We start from the raw sequence: 17,938 nt of genomic DNA, 5'->3' as shown, positions 1-17,938 counted from the left end.
ACTCCATTTGCATTTCGGGATTTGAATTTTAACCAAGTATTAGTGATATAGTTATTATAAGCGCTAACGCACACAAACTATTTATTGTTGCGCCGTGATCCCTTCCGTGTGTCCCTATGTTTACACAATCGAGTGGTCTGCTGCTTCCTCGCTTCCTTGCTCCATGTAAATGTATTCTACATCATCGATCATGCATTTAAACTGCACACAAGAAGTCTGAGTAGGTATTCCAACAAGTTGGTACACTTTGATAGTCATTTAGGACCCAAAAATGGCCATAATAACACAAGACGCTTGTCCACCCTGTTTCTTCGTAAGGATTATGAGCCATTCGTCACCTAAATGGGAATATATGAACATCCCAGCAGTCTGCATTTTAATGACAGCAGACCTTGCACGGTAAGTGATGTTTTATTATGTTTGTTGGCGCTCATTAAGTCTGCAGTGAGCAGAAATCAATGACAAAGAAAAAAATAAATACATAACTATTAAATGTTATCATAAATGTGCTAGTTATTACATTATATATATACTTCCATTCATTCATTTTCTACCGCTTGTCCCTTTCGGGGTCGCAGGGGGTGCTGCAGCCTATCTCAGCTGCATTCGGGCGGAAGGCGGGGTACACCCTGGACAAGTCGCTATCTCATCGCAGGGCCAACTCAGATAGATAAAATACTGTATATACTTACATAATGTATATGAAACCCTAATGGAGGTGTTTGAATGTTTTTTTAGTGGCTCTATAGGCATAATTGAACGGCTCGCATAGGCTCCATTGTAAGCGGACATTTGATTGCATTTATTGAATATTTAGAATGGAAAAAAATTAAAATAACATCCATTGTCTTGTCTTCCATAATGATCGTGAACAATAGGCAAAATTCCCAAAAAAGTGCAGTCCCCTTTATGTCATACAGTAGCTATACAATCACACTGCTGAGTATGTCCAATATTTAAATTTTTAACTGTCCAAATATGTCGACAAGGACAGAGGATTCTATCTTCGTTGTCTGTCATTGTACCGCAATCCCCTCCGTGCCAATTTGCATGTGTCTTCCAAATGTGCTAAATATACTATAGATGCAAAAACAGCAGCCACAAACACTTATAGGCTTGATAAACCACTTTTATTTTCTTCTCCTTTCAGAATTGTGGGCATTCTGATAATCGGCACATATTCTACATATACTTCAAGGCACGCTAAATGGATTGGACTTGCTATTTTTCTAGTTAATCAGACGCAATCCTTGACGCACAAGCTGAGTAGATCATCTTAACGTGCACTGTGAAGTTTACATGTTTTAATTCATGCAAACCCGTAGTAGATCAGGCCCAATGTCTTACCTATACACACACAGGTTTTCTGTGCTTTCCAGGGAGTGCAGCAAAGACTCGGATTAAGCTTGTGAAAGGCCACGGCCTGGCATTAGTGAACTCCCTGCAAAGCAGAGCTGAACAGATCTTTAGTGACATGCTGGACTGGTTAGAAGCACATTTTGTTGCTGAAATGAATAGGTCAGTGTTTATGAAGGTGACAATGAGTAACTAAAATGTTTAAGGCTGGTCAAAACCTTTTAATGTCTACAAGACAATTAATTGTATAATTGTCTCTTTTTCCCTAGTATTGACCAACTAACAGAGGTGGTGCGTCACTACATAGAGACTGCTGATCAGCTTGAGAATGAGTTGGTGCTGGTAAGTTTTGAGAATTGCATCTGTTAAATGAACGAAATAGCAACTACGTGTCGAGATATTTGGACTGTTAGACAAATCGTCTTACCAGCAATGCCCTTTATAGCTGCTGGATGTCTTAAGAGGCAGCTTTGGAGCCAGCAGACACCTGAAACAAATTTAATCAATCCATTATGGTGTCTGCTGGCGTTTTTTCATGCAGGAGATCTTATATTAATACATCTCCTATGTGAAAAAAACTTTTCATATGGGAGATTTTATATCTATACATCTCCTATATGAAAAAAATTCTTGCAACATGTATTTTCTTGCGTCAGGTTCATTACAGTGGACCATCGCAGTTATCGTGTCTTCCGAAGCAGCACCGTCAGCGTACTAAAAATAATCGGTTCCGTTGTAAATCACTGCATAAATTGCAGCATCTTCCTGACCCCACAAACAACACAGGTTGGAGCATGGTGACGTTGATGGGCAGTCAACAAGGTTTTTCATGGTGACAGCCGGTAGTAAACGCAAAACCTTATTTAGATAGGGCGGTCTGCACCACTTATGCACTTGCTGTAGTAGATCACCCACAACACGATAGTATGTGCAATTATTTAATTTGTGCATCCTATTTAGCAAGCGTTATTTGGGCTCTTAATAGATCAGGCCCTATATGAACTACAGTAAAAATAAAGCTAACAAAATAAATACTTAGTTGCCAGATGTTTAATACTTACCTTGTACACGCTTAAATGATGCTGCTGTAATGATTAATGCTTATTTCACCCAATGATGCTGTAACTTAAAGGCCAGCCATTGACATGTGCAGGGAGAGGGACCTAAACAGAAACCCAAGTCCCCACTAGAGGTCTAATGTATGACTGAGTGTTTGAGTTAATGGAGTGGTGGAAGATTTAGCAATAAGTGGACATGTCAGGTCAGGTCACCACAAAGTTTGAATGTATCATTGAGATTGTAATGGGTATACTATTACTTCTAAAAGTAAGTGATAGTCATTGTGTTACTCTTTTAACGAAAATACTCCAAACACTGCCAATGCCAAAGTCAGGACCGACCCACGAATATAACCGTGAGTTCCAATACCAAAAAGGTTTATTTTGTTGGTTTGCTGGTTGGTCAAAAATAATGTTGGTATATCCAATGTATAATAATCTTACATTTTTAATATGTGCTTTCTGCAGGAAAATATTTATTTCTATTTCAATGGAGACTCACGACTGGTGCCAAGTCCACCGGCCCCACCAAGTCCTCTCGCATCAGAGAAAATAACACCATCCACGCTGACCATCCTTCAGCTGGAATCACTTTACAACTCTTTCTGCAACGAGGCTGCATCAGGTACACACAGCAATCAAATTGGACAATATTGGTGTCCTCTCTAGCTGTCTTTATAATTAATATTTGTATCTACTCTAGTAATTATCCTCATTCTCTCTTAAAACATATTCAGGCTTCATTTCCAATTCTGATTTCTTCCGTCTGATCAATGACATTGTCCCTTTTAATGCCCTGCCCGAACCCTGGATGACCATGACTGATACACAGGTATGCAGCTAGACGTCAAATAGTATAAGCACACACACAGCAGTCACAATATAAGGTACCCATCCACATTTAGTGAGATCTAATCTCTGAGTTGAATTTGTAATGTAGCTAAAATAAGGTAACACCTATTATTATGATACAGTGCATAGTTCCATCCATCCATCTATTTTCTATCGCTTGTCCCTTAAGGGGTCGCAGGAGTGGTTGCATACTTCAAATAATGCTAAGCAGAATTTTGGATACAGCTTTTCCATTACCTCTCATTAAAGCAGGGGTGTCTAGAATCTTGAATTCGGGAGACACATTGGAGCTAAAAAAAAAAATTGGCCAGGGGCTATGCTATATATCAGTGCCGGGCCGTGTGTTTCTCACCTAGGCCTTCAGTGATGTCCTACTTAGTCCGACTTCACCTCTCAAAATACCTTAATTTATGTCACCGCATGGACATGGCTGGAGATGCTATACAGAACCACACTTTCACACTACCATGCATTGAAACCCCTCAACAGTGTACAAAACGGTCTATTTTTCGGCGTATTTAACATTCAATAAACCCGCTTCAGCAATTAAAACATACCTTACGTGGTACTGTCAAAATTAAAAAAATGGTATTAAACAAATGAAACAAGAAAAATTAAGAAATAAAATATTTGAACTCACAATTTGTAGCACCCATTCGACGCTGCATAAGCCAGTGGTACGCTCGTAGTAGTCGGTTAATTCGTGTGAAAGTCGCGGGCAACCCATTTCACCGCCAAGATAGCTTCCGGTGTCGGCCGACCTCGTCTCACAAGATGTAGTTTCTCTTAAGTATCCTTCTTGAAAATGGCCTTGCAAATATATATCTGCCACTTAATCAACATTTTGCTCTCCTTCTTTGTAAGTACAGGTGAGTTTTCTGTGGCTTTCTATGGCTCGTATGGCTCCGGTGCCATTTCCTGTTTTCGCAACTTGTGATTGGATACTCACTTGGGTCTCCCAAGTGAGTATCCACTCACAGCGTAAGGCCAGCTACAAGGCCTTACTGACAACAACTCGTGATCTGATTGGCTATGGCAATTGTCTATCAACCATATGTATCCGTTCACTTACAGCGCACAGACGCCTGCATTGTTGATTCTGAAGGCCCCGGGCAGATTTCGTACAGCATGGCAACATAAGCTAGCTGAATTCTGATTGGATACAAACTCTAACCTAAAAACAACAGCACTGGAAAGAGCATAATATGACATGAAGGGAAAGTAAATAAAAAATATATTTTATCTTTAATTATGATTTTGATTTCTGGTTATTTTAGGCCAGCGGAGAAGGCCTTGCTGGCCCTGACAGCCCACCACTGCTATATATGTATATGTATGTATTAGGGCTGTCAAATATAAGGAAAATGATCGCATTAATCATGAACTGTGCACACTTGGATTAATCAAGCAATTTATTTGGTCTGCACAAGCTCTTTTACCTTAACCGCTATACTGGCAGTGATCAAATCAATGCATACGTCAGTACATAAATGACTGAGGAGGCTCTGAATGGTGTTTCACACCAAATTATAGCCGAAAATAACTTTAGATAAGTTACTTTAGATATTACCAAGTTTTGTGCAAATAATAGACATGCATTCAACTAGAACATTTACAAACGTTCGTGAATGACATTCTGACAAAAAAATTGCGTTTGTCATTTCTTAAGGTAATTAAAATTATGCAAGCAAGTCATAACCTGTGATTAATCATAACTAATCCAAATTTCAAAATGTGATCAATCTGATTTAAATATATATAATTTGAAAGCCCTAGTGTCACGGTCAGGCTTAGCTGCAGCAGGACCCCAATGCAGGGCATAAAAATAAATAAGAATAATAACAAAAAGAGCACTCAAAAAGGAGTGAGGAAAAAATAACTAAGGATGCACACTTAAGGTGTGAGAAACATGGCCCACAAATGGCACACAGAAGACCACATTAAGTATGACTGAGTTGCTCCGGGAAACTGGAAAGCCTGTGATGAAATCTTGGACTATGTGGGACCAATGGTCGTGATGGAATAGGCAAGGGGTGGAGGAGACCGGCTGCCGGACAATGAGAGGATGTGCCTCTGGCACCGACGGAGCAGGCATTCACAAAGTTCTTGATGTCTTTTTCCATTGCTGGTCAACAGAATCTCTGCGAGATCACAATCAGTGTGCGCCTCACGCCAGGATGACACGCTACTTTGGACACGTGTCCCTATTGCAGGACTTCAGACCTCAGTTCAGTCGGTACAAATAACTTGCCTGCAGGAACTTTGTTAAGGACCTTGGTCTTGGATGCGGCAGATTATTGATATCACTAACATGGCTAGGCGTGGCCGTTGAGGGAACAGCGGAGAGCAAACAATTTGAGTAGTAAAAGGTGCTCCGATTCAAAATGGTGGTCTTCCCCCAATCAATACTGGGATTATGAAGTTTCAGCCATAGATTGACATGGAAGGATAAAGATGCGAATCGCTTCATGTTTTTTTAACCCGATAACTGTAAAGCTAACGTCTCAGTTTGGTGCGTCACACTTGCTACTAAGCGGCCATCTAAAGACCGGACCTCCTTAGGGGAGCAAAGCTTAATTTTAGCAATCTTAAGTAAGTTCACAAAGTCTGAGTCCATGAAGCAATCATCTGCCCTCGAGTCAATAAATGCAACAATCTTGACACTGCTTCTCCTTTCGAAAAAATCCCTGAAAGTTCACGTCTTTTTCCATGGCTAGGAGCTTGCGTGTACTCACACAATTTATTAGAAGCGAGCTGTTTGTTGTTCCCCGCAGGAGAAGAAGAATCTTGAGGAGCAGTAGGTGCAAGCGTCGTCTGTCTAGGAGGACAAAGGGGGCATTTGGATATATGATGGTCTAGGCTTCCACAGTAGCGACAAAGGCATATTTTTTTGTCTACGAGCTCGCTCAGCAGCGGTGACTTCTCTTCCAAACTGTATTGGTATCGTGCCGTTAGGCTGAAGACTGCTGGTTATGGAAGGAATGATTACAGGGTCGACTCCAGCTGCTGTCGATTTGCTCCACGAGGCAAAGAGGGACGATATCGGCTATCTTCCCTAGCATCCTCTCTATTGCACTTGTGAAATTCTATCGTCTATATGAATGGCTAATTAATTCAGTGTGTCAAAGGTGGCAGTTTTGTGATGTTTCGCAAGTTCTTGATGCGACAATCCCTTGTGAGAAATGCTGCATAAAGCAGCGCCACCAAATCCGCTCCCTGCTGTGAGGATATGAAGGTCAATGGAGAATGTATCGATGGAGTCCAACAGACGGATGGAGCCCAACAGACGGATGGAGTCCAACAGACAGCTACCTGCTTCCTTGCCTTTTAGGAGGTATTTAAAAACCTTAATTATTTAATTTGTTAACAAGGTTAGTGACAAGCGCACAGCAGGAGAGTTCTTATTAACCGCCACGGCCCAAGCGGCGGCTTTGTCCGATAGCAGGCTCATGATAGAAGCTTTTTTAGCCTGGTCAGTAGAATAGGAACCAGGTTGCTGGTCAAAAACTAATGAGCACTGATGCAGAAACTTTTCGCAGCAGCCAGACTCACCATCGGAACAGATGAAGTGAGGAATATTGGTCTCCCAAGGAGTGTGAGGAATAGCCGCTGGTGAAGGTGGGAATGTCCCTGTCCCAGCGTGACCTCCGGATGAGTCACAGTGCTCGTCTTATCGAAACGCTGGCAGAGGGTGCCGACGTTGGCCTACAGCATCTGGAAGTTGGCCATCAAATCACGCAGCAGCTGATCATGATTGCCAAGAGTCTGTCCAAAGCCAGTGAGCACAGAGTAGAGGCGTTCTCTTTCGTTCTTCCATGTTGGCCAGTAGCTACTTGTCGATTGGCTTAGCCGCAGTAGGATCCCAACACAGCGCAGAAAAAAAAGAAAATAATAGTAACAAAAAGAACGCCAGAATGAGGAAAAAAAGACAAAGGATGCACACTTGAGGTGTGAGAAACGAAATTCGCACACAGAAGGAGTGGAGAAAAAAACACTATGACCGCAAGGCTTGGGCAGAGCCACAGGGAACAAGATGTCTGAGGTGCTGTACACGACTGGAAGGGTGAAACATCCGGAATTTACTGGCGCCGCGTGAAGGCACTGGAGAGTATGCAGGTGTATCTAAGGTAGTGGCCAAGTGTATATCATTTGGGGATTTAACTGTGATTGTAGATTTATGGCAACACTAAAGTGGCACTAGTGTGTGAATGTTAGTGTAAATGTCTGTCTATCTGTGTTGGCCCTGCCATGAGGTGGCGACTTGTCCAGGGTGTACCCCGCCTTCTGCTCAAATGCAGCTGAGATAGGCTCCAGCACCCCCCCGCGACCCCGAATGGGACAAGCTGTAGAAAATGGATGGAGGGATGGATGGATGCAGATTCATGACAGAGTCATCATATCACATTCTCTCTCTCTCTTGTAGCTGAACGAAATGATCTCTCGGCTCTTGGATGACTATAAGCAGATTGACTGGCGCCAGTTTCTGCTCAGTGCTGCTCTGCCTTGGCCGTTTCCTTCCCTAACAGCCCTGCTGAGTGCGCGCCAGCGTTTCAAGGAAGCAGACGCTGAAGGCTCAGGCTATATAAGCGAGGAGCAATATCTGCAGGTTTGTCTCAAGTTTCCATGGTGTGTCTTTGTTTAAAAGCTTACACAAATTAAAGTGGTTGTCTGTCCTCTTATCACACCAGACAGAGTTGTGGTTTCCCAGGGAGGACTCATCTGAGTTGTCACAGTTTGATCGTCAGGAAAAAATACGCAAGGTAATAAATGCTCCTGCAGTGCCTCGCAATTGTCATGACAATAGTACCATGTTATTTAAATACCTTTGTCTTTTTCCTACTTAGTTATTCTTCCAGGTGTTTGCAGACCACTCTGACCCACCGTCTCGTCTGTACTACATGTCCATGCTACTGTACTTCACCCCTGATCCAGATCCCAAACAAGGCTTCATCAGAGCGCTGAGTGTAATGACTGGACATCATCTCAAGTACCCTTCATCTGAGCCTCTTGTCACAGTGAGTTCATTAGTGAGCAGAGAAAAAGCAGGCACTTATCAATCAAATGTTCTACAGACGATTCAATGACAATGAAATTGCTGTTTGCAGTCTGAGATCAGCCCCGAAGAGGCCATGGTGCTCAGCTCCTCAGAGCCTGAAGAAGAGGACAAGAAGGTCAAGGAGGAAGAAGAAGAAAAAGTGGTGGAAGAAGAAGAAAAAGTGGTGGAAGAAGAAGAAAAAGTGGTGGAAGAAGAAGTGGTGGAAGAAGAAGAAGAGGATGATGAAGAGGACGGAGAAGAAGACGATGAAGAGTGTGCATCAGTCAACAGTTTGGAGGAGCAGCAAATCTCCATCCCTGCTCTCCTTTCTGTCTTGTGCCCTGAATTGAGCAGGATTAAAGGTGACATCCCCCTTCCTCAACACAGCTTGAGGCAGGAGGAGAACAATGAGGTATAGTGGAACCTGAGTCACCTTTATTTCATTTTGTTTACATAGTAAACAGACATAATTTCAAATGGAGCAGGTCTTAACTGATCAATGTGACATTAAAACAACTCATTTTATCGTTCTCTGCTGCCCTCTAGCATCTGGTGCAGATATTCACAGATCTGGGCTACAATCCAGGAGATAGTGTCCCTTTTTCGGTTCTCTCGAAGCATTCTATATTTCGGAACCTGATCGAGAGCAGAAACAACTACCTGTTCATCGTAAGTTTGTAAAGACTACTTTGTTTTTTTTATCAGTCACAAAAACCTTGATAATTTTTATGTTCAGCTCCATGCACATCACTAAAGTGAAAGCAGGGGTTTTCAAAGTGTGCTGTAGCCAGCCTCCCCTCAGAGAACATAATATAGTTAATGACTTTTCTGAAGCATATTTTGTGGCATATTCTCATTCCAGACTCTGTCTACTCACTTAACATATTGGAACTAAAAATCAAAATCACTGACGTTAATTTAGCAGGTTTGAAAAACTGTTGTGTTTTTGTCCTCTCCTTTTACCTCACACTTTGAAAACTTATTTTTTATATTGCAGACATCAATCGTGATTAGGAATGAACATGGTGTTGAAATGATTATGAAGTTGCTATTTTCACAGGGATCTATTATGATTTTAATCTACATGTAAAAAACTTCCTTGTAGTCTAAATAATTTATATTAGATATGCTTTGGGGTAAAGTTTGCATTAGTTTTGATCCACAGTCACATTTATAACTAATTTTTTGAGGCTGTGTGCCAGATGTTGGTTTGTGAAGTCAGCAAATGAAACCACACCCCACCCTCTTCAAAAGTATTGGAATTTATCTTTTGAATATATATTTTAAAGTCGTCACTGCAAAATTTTTTCCAGACAAGGTCGAAAATGAACCTCATAAACATTATATAGATTCACTCAGTCACAACATTTGGTACACTTGCACACTCTCCGATCAATTCAGACCTGCAAAAAAAGATACTTTGATGCTGATTGGCAACACTAAATTGGCCCTAGTGTGTGAATGTGAGTGTGAATGTTGTCTGTCTATGTTAGATGAAATTAATAAGACATTTAATAATATATATTTGAGCTTTTTTGGCTGAGCGCTTTACTAAATGTCAAATAAGTTAATCTACCTCGCATTGACAACTTAGCCAGATGGCACAACACCGGAGAGGCATTCACAACTGTGTGCAAGTTCACACCCAAATGCATGAACCTTATGATTTGATGCTTTGACATTGTTTAACCCAACATTGTAACAACATTTTAAGTCAGAAAAGACAAAATTCATCATTGGTCCCTTTTAAGGTAACATTTCTTGTTACTTAAAGCAGAATACCTCTGCCCTCACATGTTTTATAACTGGCGTCAAGTTTTTTTTATTTTTTATATTACTGTTTTTGATAGATTGCAGCATTATGCAATACATTTTTCACATTTCTCAATCAAATACAAACCTTAGCTTGTTACCGTAGTAGTTTATGGTTTCAGGTGAATGTAAGAGGTGTGCTGTATATCTGCTGCTATTCCTATGATTCTGAATCTATACTATAGTGTCATTCTAGTTTATTTTCTATCATATTTTCTCTGAGACATACATGTTTTTTTTTTCTCTTTCAGAATGTTCATAATGTGCTACAGGCCCATCAGCCATGAGGAAAGACTCAACAGTTTCCTAATTGATTGATGACACATATATCAACTGTCTTCTACATCATAATTAAAAAACAGTACATACATCTATTGTTATTTTCTTTCAAAATACGTAGAATTTTGTGGGTATTGAGTAAACGTGCACCGCTTCAACATGTACACACGCATTAACTTACCAACTAACTTTAGAAAACATCAGCCATGATGGCGCTGACCCATTCTGACTCGTGTTCTTCTTCCTGAAACCCTCCAGCAGTTTTTCTGATTCACTTGTTTTTCTAATGACCTCTCTGACACAGAGGCGCATCGGTTTGCGTCCACAATGAGTGCATTGTCCAGGATAACCTACATGTCAAGCCTCACTTGCCAGCAGCGACCTTCCGGAGCACCCGCAACCCCATTATAGCCCCTTTTAGCTGGGATGTTCTGTTCTACCTACTACCGCGTCCCTTCCAAGCAATCCAATAATAAGCAAGACAAATATTTCCTTAAATGTGTTTTTTTAAATGAATGTTAGCCAACAAATGGAGTTGCTTCGGGGGAAAATTACATTACATAATACCGTATGTTGCCTTTAATGAACATTCCCGTTTGTCCAGTTTGATATTTGGGAACCCATAACTCCCCTTTGCCACTGCCCCTCCTCCTTGTCCCTCTTTTTTAATAACACTGCAGATTTTGGGGAAAAGCGAGCTACTAAGGTTCCTCCAGAGGGAGCAATAATTCTAGATGCTCTTAACCGCTGCTCTTTCATCATAGCACACAAACTTGGTACCAGCACTTTACTAAACTTTGTGATAAAGCACAGGATTTTTCAATTATTTCCTTCGTTTTTACCTCTTCCAGGGTTTCCTTTCATCGCCTTCTGTCCTTAACAGTCCTTCGTCCATCACAATTCACTCCTCTGTGTCCTCAGTACCACTTTGCAGCTCCCAGCTGTCCAACTCCAAGGACCTATGGGGTCGCGTAAAGAATATTATCCACCAAATGGCAGTGCTTGCGGGGAAAAAATGGAACCTTTATATCGCTATGATTTTGTCTTTTTTAAACAATTATGTTTGTCTAGTTTGATTCAAGAAGTGCTTTGGGGGACCCTGAGCCCCCCTTCGCCGCCGCCCCTCCTCCTGGTCCCTCCCTTTCATTAACACTGCAGGTCCAATGCTGGTCGATGTGACTTTTAGAGAAAAGCGGAGAAGCTCATGTGTCTTGTGGACAGAACCATGCACACAGACCGGCATGCAGCCTCCTGAACGACAAGAACAGATCAACGCCTTAAGGTCGGACCTTTCCCCTTATTTGCATTACGCCAAAGCACCGCCAATTAACCTCACATATTGTAGATGCCTTCTCCTATCAGCTTGATTGTCAAAACATGCAAAACCTTTTTCTTTTCTGCAGAACTTGCTTTTTTTTTGCTTGCCTTCCACTGTTATGAAGTAGAGTCCAATTGAAACATTTCTGTGAATTTGAAAAAAGACGGGCTATAGCGACTGTTTCGCACAAGAACGCTTTCATTGCAGTTTATTTTTGAACTGGAAGACTATTTACGGGACTTTGGCTGCGGATCAGTGTGGCACCAACATCATGGGGCTTGTGTTTTGGATGTGCTTGCTGCTGGCTCTCCCACTGCTCCAGTCTGCCAAGATCCTGACTGTCTGCCTAATTGGTGAGTAGCGGAGCAGTCATTGTGGTGCATTTTTCACCCCGTATAACAGTCTCTCAAAAGAATAGAAGAAAATTGTATGGCGCTGCAACTCAATTCAGTTGTAGGATGCTTTTTGCAACACAATTATTTGTGAAACAGCAATCTGGGATACAAGACAAAAATGATATAAAAATATGCCTATGAAAAGATAAAATGCTCAGTTTTATCTTTAAACTCAATTCATTACCTATAAACTCAGTTAATGAATTGAGTTAATTATTGAAACATGTATCTGGCTGTAGTTGTGGATATTATTAAAAGCAGAGCAAGTTGTGCCAAAAGAGGCTATTGTTGACAACGCTGTCTGCCATACAGGAGGAAGCCACTACTTGCTTTTTGACGAGATATCTCACAACTTCCATCTACACGGCCACGAGGTTCGCATGCTCTTGCAACTGGGCAACCCTGTGATCACAGGTACACATCCTCAATTGATGGGACCATTTAATATCCTCACTCATTTGTGCCTAATGTGCTTTTCCAAAGACTGCTGTTGGAATATGCAGTAAATGTAAAATTTTGCACCCCATTTTAAACAAGTCAATTTTTTAAAACTACTTCAACCTGAAATATACATATAATGTTGGGAGACCAGCTATAGATAATATAACACCTAACCTGGCAAAATCAACTTAAAGGAGTTCTAATTAATATGAGGCACTGAAATGGGTCAATGATTAGCAGTAACATTGATTTTATTTTTTTTTACCATAGTGACTGTATAAACAAAAAAAGATCACACTCATTGTCGTAATGACAAAAACATACCAACTTCCCAAAAAGTGCTGCAAATATATATTAAAGATTAGTGTGTTTACATCAACATTTTTTGTGGGAAAAACTAAGCCAAAATGCGACCTACTGTTTTTGTAACATTACACGCCATTATCGTCGTCAGCAAGGCACCGCCATTACTGTAATGCAGTATTTTTTATGACATTTTGCTGCATGCTTTGAATAGAAAAAAGTAGTTGAATCAGCTAGACAAAAATACAAAATTATAAATCGAAAGCCAGTAGTCCTAATTGAAATCTTAAACTCAAGGATCACATATGTTAATTTTACGATAAACTGAAGGGAAACATTTTTTCAATGCGTCTATTTTTTGTTTTTTTGTGGATTATTTTGATAAACAAAATTCATAACTATGTTTTTATATATGAATATCTTTTGGCAAATTTTTAATGCAGCCAATAACGAAGAGGGGCCGTTTGTAGCTGAATATGTATGCAAATCTTTGTAATTGTATTGAATTGTGGACCCGAGGAAGATTAGTGGGTTGTTGAGGCAACCAGCTAATGGGGATCCTTAATAAAAATCAAATCAAATCATGATATTACAGTATTACACAATTGCCTATGCAATCGATTTTTTTTTTATGTACAAATTGATGGATAACATATACTCATATAACTTATTTTGAACTCATAAATCAGGGTAACAAGCAGTTATTTTAAGTATTTGTATAAAAATGTTGGGAATATATCTTAGTATATTGTTTTTGATTACATGATATTACATTTGAAAAAATATGAAATTGTATACATTACATGCAACTTTTCATTTATTGCATGTATTGCATGTTTGGTAAGAAACTTTATTGCTTTATTGACACATATAAAACGGGTCACATAAAACTATGTGATGGGCAAGATCATGCCCACCTTGGGTTTGATTTTATGTGTCTTCAGGGCTAAAGTCACCTACACTATTCTTTCATTATCCTTTTAATATAAAATCATCTCTGGCTTCAGGTTTGTCCTATGCTGGTCGGAATGACAGCTACCAGACCAGCACTTGGTCCTTAGGAGAAGAGTACATTAAACAATTATACGGCTGGTTCTTGGAGCAACAAGCACAGTTTTTACTGGGACGGTACCACTCTAATAACCTTACTACATTACTATTATAAACATGACCCAACAGATATTGTCACATATTGTTATCTTATTGTATGCATTTCTTTCGATCAGGGATAACTTGAGTGGCTTTTTGAACTTCATGGGGCACCTTTCCTATCAATGTGACCATCTCTTGGGAGACCACGAGCTACTAAGGTTCCTCCAGAGGGAGCAATATAACATGGCTATCCTGGATGCCTTTAACCCCTGCTCCTTCATCATAGCACACAAACTTGGTACCAGCACTTAACTCAACTTTGTATTAGATTAGTGTTTTTCAATTATTTAATTCTGCTTTACCTCCTCCAGGTCTTCCCTTCATTGCTTTCTATCCCGGCACTCTAAACGGTCCTCTCTCCATCACAATTCCCTCATCCTTGTCCTCAGTGCCAGTTTGTAGTTCCCAGCTGTCTGACCACATGGGCCTGTGGGGTCGTGCAAAGAATGTTTTCTACTCACTTGTAGGTGTAATAGGTAAGGATACATATCAAAACAGTGAGAACATCCTATCTACAACTTGTCCAGATTTGAAAAGGTTTGTCTGATTAATTGTTCCGTGGTCATTTCCAAGGTACCCTCAGGGAAAAACAGAAAAACCCTTGGGACCTGTATTTGTTTAGCCTTTGAGGCTTATACCAGCTTCGGTTCTAATCAGAACTATAAATGCATACATTTTTAGAGCATGTTTGATTTTAAGTAATAAAGCCTTGTATCTGTTTACAAAAACACAGGATAAGTTGTAAAATTCCTTTGTGCTGGCACATACTTGAGAGTGTTTGGTGATGACTGGTGAAATGGTGGATGGGTGTTTTGCAATTTGGACGCATCATCAGTAGTGTGCCCCTGGGTCACTGGGTGTTTCGGCCTTATCACTAGACGCCCTCTCCAGGGGTGGCCAACCACAGGGTGATCGGCCCAGGGCTTGCGTCAATCCCAATTAAGCATGAGTCGCTTGGTGTTGAACAGCAGACTTCTCATGGGACTATGCATGGCAGGGGCGTCCTTTTCCCTGAGTCAAGCCTAAGCTGACCGCATACCTCCTGGCTTGCTACTTGGGGGCCCAACAGGGGTCTTTCCTCCTCATGAACAGCCACTGGCTGCCTCTTTCGGCTGCCTCCGATGCAGCTTTGATGGCTATACGCAGGCGTTGGCCTCGGACTCCCAGGTCTACAAGCAATTTGGTGGTAGATCTCGCCACAAAGCCTCTGCAGCCCACCTCCACTGGACGGACCTCAGTGTTCCAGCCACGATGTTGTGCTTCAGCTGCAAGCTCGGCATAGCGTTGGTGTTTTCGCTCATAAGCCTCATCCACTGAGTCCTCCCAGGGTACTGTGAGCTCGATGATGAAAACCTTTTTTTGTGAAGGGGACCAGAGCACCACGTCCGGTCTCAGGGTGGTCACAGCAATCTCCGGAGGAAACGCAAGCTGCCGGCCAAGATCAACCAGCATCCTCCAGTCGCGGGCTAAGCATAGCTGGCCTCGCTCAGGTGGTATGGAGCCGCTCCTGACTACCTTAGCCCCTTCGCGGACAAAGGTAATGGTCTGCTGGTGGTTGGCTGCTGGTGGTGGTAGGGAGTTGATGGTTACTCGTTTGTCCTCCAGGGTGGACGCAAGGGTCTTTAGGACTTGATTGTGACGCCAGGTGTAACGTCCTTGGGTGAGACTGGTTTTGCACCCTGTGAGAATGTGCTTGAGGGTGGCTGGCATGGAACAAAGGGCACACACCGGGTCTTCGCCGAACCACTGGTGAAGGTTAACTGGTGTTGGAAGGATGTCATATGTAGCTCTGATGTATCTAATAATACAGCAAAAATTATACCAACATTGATTGTGATACATTATAATTGTTAAATCACAGTAAATCACAGTGATCCTTAAAAAAACACACACACACACACACACACACACACACACACACACACACACACACACACACACACACACACACACACACACATATATATATATACATATATATATGTGTATATATACATACATACTGGCAATAGAATTACTTGGTATGTTGAATCCTTGAAAATCAAATCTGATTTATTTGAGGTATTTTTATATGCGTTTTAAAAAAAGCTGGTTCCGACTAAATTATTTCGATGATTAGTTTTTTAGTGCCTGCAAACGTACTGACGCTCAGTTGTTAGCAGAAAACTAGCAATAATTGTTTGATGCTTGCTGGACTGGACTCTCATGATGTATGCTAAAGTGTGTGTTTTATTAAAGTTGGTTTCGACTTGTGGGGCATTTTAGTTTTGGGCTTCTACAACCTTTGCAGTGTTAAAACAGGAAGGTTTCACCGTAGATAAACATTTGTAGTTTAATAGTACTGCACTTTCTAACAAAATTGTTACAATTGTTTCTGTCCTTATGGTTTCCTCCATTGTGCCTCTTCCCACGCAAAGGCCGGCGAATTGTTTGGTCCATGTTTAAGGATGTAGCTGACCGCCACCTCGATTCAGGCTCTCCACCTGGTGGTCTGGACGAGTTCCACCACAAAGCTGAGTTGTGGGCCTTCAACACCGACTTCTCCCTGGAGTTCCCCCAGCCTCTTCTACCTTACACCGTGCTGGTGGGGGGTCTCCTCAATAAGGTGGCCAAGCCTCTGGATCAGGTGTCTGCTCTTGATAAGAATTCTACATTCTAATATGTAACACAATGATCCTAACAATGTTTACTTTCTGTTGAAGGAGCTTGACTTGTGGGTCTCCAGCTTCGGAGAGGCAGGGTTCATTGTTGTGACTCTGGGCTCCATGGTCTCTTCTGTCTCTGTGGACCGACTTCTGGTGGAGCTGGTCGATGGCTTCTCCATGATCCCTCAGGGGGTCATCTGGAGGTATAAGTGTATAGTTTTTATCAATCGATTTAACACGAATAGGCAACATACCTACATTATATGCCACATTTTTTGTTTGCAGGTATGATTGTGAGCTTTGGCCACCTCACCTAAGCAAACCTTCCAATGTACGCCTTGTGGACTGGCTTCCTCTCAATGACATACTAGGTGTTTATAACAATGTCTTATGTCTACATACAGCCTGGTGTACAGTACTTGTGGTCACTTTGTAGAACTGCATCATAATGAGACTTGTTTATAATATTGTCTACTGCTGTCTTTGTAAAGGCGGAACTTTTGAAATGGACTGCACCAATGTAACCCTTGAACATAATCATAATTGTTTCGCAAGAAGAAACATTACTATTTTTCCTCCCAGGACATAAAAATATGCGTCTCTTCGTCACCCATGGAGGTCAGAACAGTCTTCTCCAGGCAGTGTACCACGCTGTTCCTGTGCTGGGCATCCCTCTGTTTGGAGATCAGTTTGACAACATGGTGCGAGCTGAAGCAAAGGGTTTAGGACTCACCATCAGCTCCACGCAAATCACCAGCAGGCTGCTTAGCTCAACCATTCAAACAATCATCAAGGATGCCAGGTGGGTGAACACAGGCCCGTCATGGATGATGTGTACAGATGTCTCACTGCCATCCCCCTTTTTCTAGCTTCAAGTCCGCAGCTTTGTCCCTCAGCAGCATCCACAGATCCCATCCTGTCTCCCCGGCACTCCGGCTGGTGCAGTGGGTGGAACACATTCTGCAAAGCGGAGGCGGAGCTCACCTGAGGCCGTCCTCGCTACAGCAGCCATGGTACCAGAGATATCTGCTGGACCTGCTTCTTCTTCTCTTAATCAGCCTGGCTGGGCCCGTCTTTCTCTGCTGGCTTCTCTGCAAGAGCAAGACAAGCAAAGGTGACAGAAAGAAAATACAATAAATGTGCTCTTATGTTAATAACTGAGTTATTTGCCTAACTGTGAAGTCAGTGATTAATAAATGTATAAGACACTATTTTTTACAGTCTTTGCAGCCCATTTGACTGCACAGTGACTTAACACAACAAGCACGGGGACAGTGTGGCGCGGTTGGGAG

The 17,938-nt window shown here is 41.7% G+C and overlaps 2 protein-coding genes across 3 annotated transcripts in view; both read left to right on the top strand.

Moving 5' to 3' along the window:
- Nucleotides 1-10,515, top strand: part of spef2 (sperm flagellar 2) — a 52,453-nt gene extending 41,938 nt beyond the window's left edge. The window contains exons 28-37 of one of the 2 annotated variants that reach the window (XM_062025513.1): nucleotides 1,380-1,518; nucleotides 1,626-1,698; nucleotides 2,883-3,039; nucleotides 3,152-3,246; nucleotides 7,690-7,872; nucleotides 7,955-8,026; nucleotides 8,111-8,281; nucleotides 8,372-8,713; nucleotides 8,848-8,970; nucleotides 10,365-10,515. In XM_062025513.1, the coding sequence (XP_061881497.1) occupies nucleotides 1,380-1,518; nucleotides 1,626-1,698; nucleotides 2,883-3,039; nucleotides 3,152-3,246; nucleotides 7,690-7,872; nucleotides 7,955-8,026; nucleotides 8,111-8,281; nucleotides 8,372-8,713; nucleotides 8,848-8,970; nucleotides 10,365-10,400 (1,391 nt within the window). In that variant the 3' untranslated portion in view covers nucleotides 10,401-10,515. The remainder of the gene's footprint in view (nucleotides 1-1,379; nucleotides 1,519-1,625; nucleotides 1,699-2,882; nucleotides 3,040-3,151; nucleotides 3,247-7,689; nucleotides 7,873-7,954; nucleotides 8,027-8,110; nucleotides 8,282-8,371; nucleotides 8,714-8,847; nucleotides 8,971-10,364) is intronic. The other variant, XM_062025514.1, reaches the window with a different exon arrangement.
- A 783-nt stretch (nucleotides 10,516-11,298) lies between these two features.
- Nucleotides 11,299-17,844, top strand: LOC133632814 (UDP-glucuronosyltransferase 3A1-like). The gene is made up of 10 exons (XM_062025515.1): nucleotides 11,299-12,063; nucleotides 12,418-12,519; nucleotides 13,857-13,977; nucleotides 14,076-14,239; nucleotides 14,313-14,477; nucleotides 16,419-16,627; nucleotides 16,704-16,849; nucleotides 16,932-17,017; nucleotides 17,229-17,448; nucleotides 17,516-17,844. Exons 1-10 carry the CDS (start codon nucleotides 11,982-11,984, stop codon nucleotides 17,781-17,783), a joined length of 1,563 nt encoding a protein of 520 aa, XP_061881499.1. The 5' UTR covers nucleotides 11,299-11,981; the 3' UTR covers nucleotides 17,784-17,844.
- Nucleotides 17,845-17,938: the final 94 nt, after the last annotated feature.

The sequence above is a fragment of the Entelurus aequoreus genome, linkage group LG17, assembly GCF_033978785.1.
Source record: "Entelurus aequoreus isolate RoL-2023_Sb linkage group LG17, RoL_Eaeq_v1.1, whole genome shotgun sequence".
In the NCBI taxonomy this organism is placed as follows: domain Eukaryota; kingdom Metazoa; phylum Chordata; class Actinopteri; order Syngnathiformes; family Syngnathidae; genus Entelurus; species Entelurus aequoreus.
The sequence above is the reverse complement of the archived record's forward strand: the minus strand, read 5'-3'. Positions and strand labels throughout refer to the sequence as shown.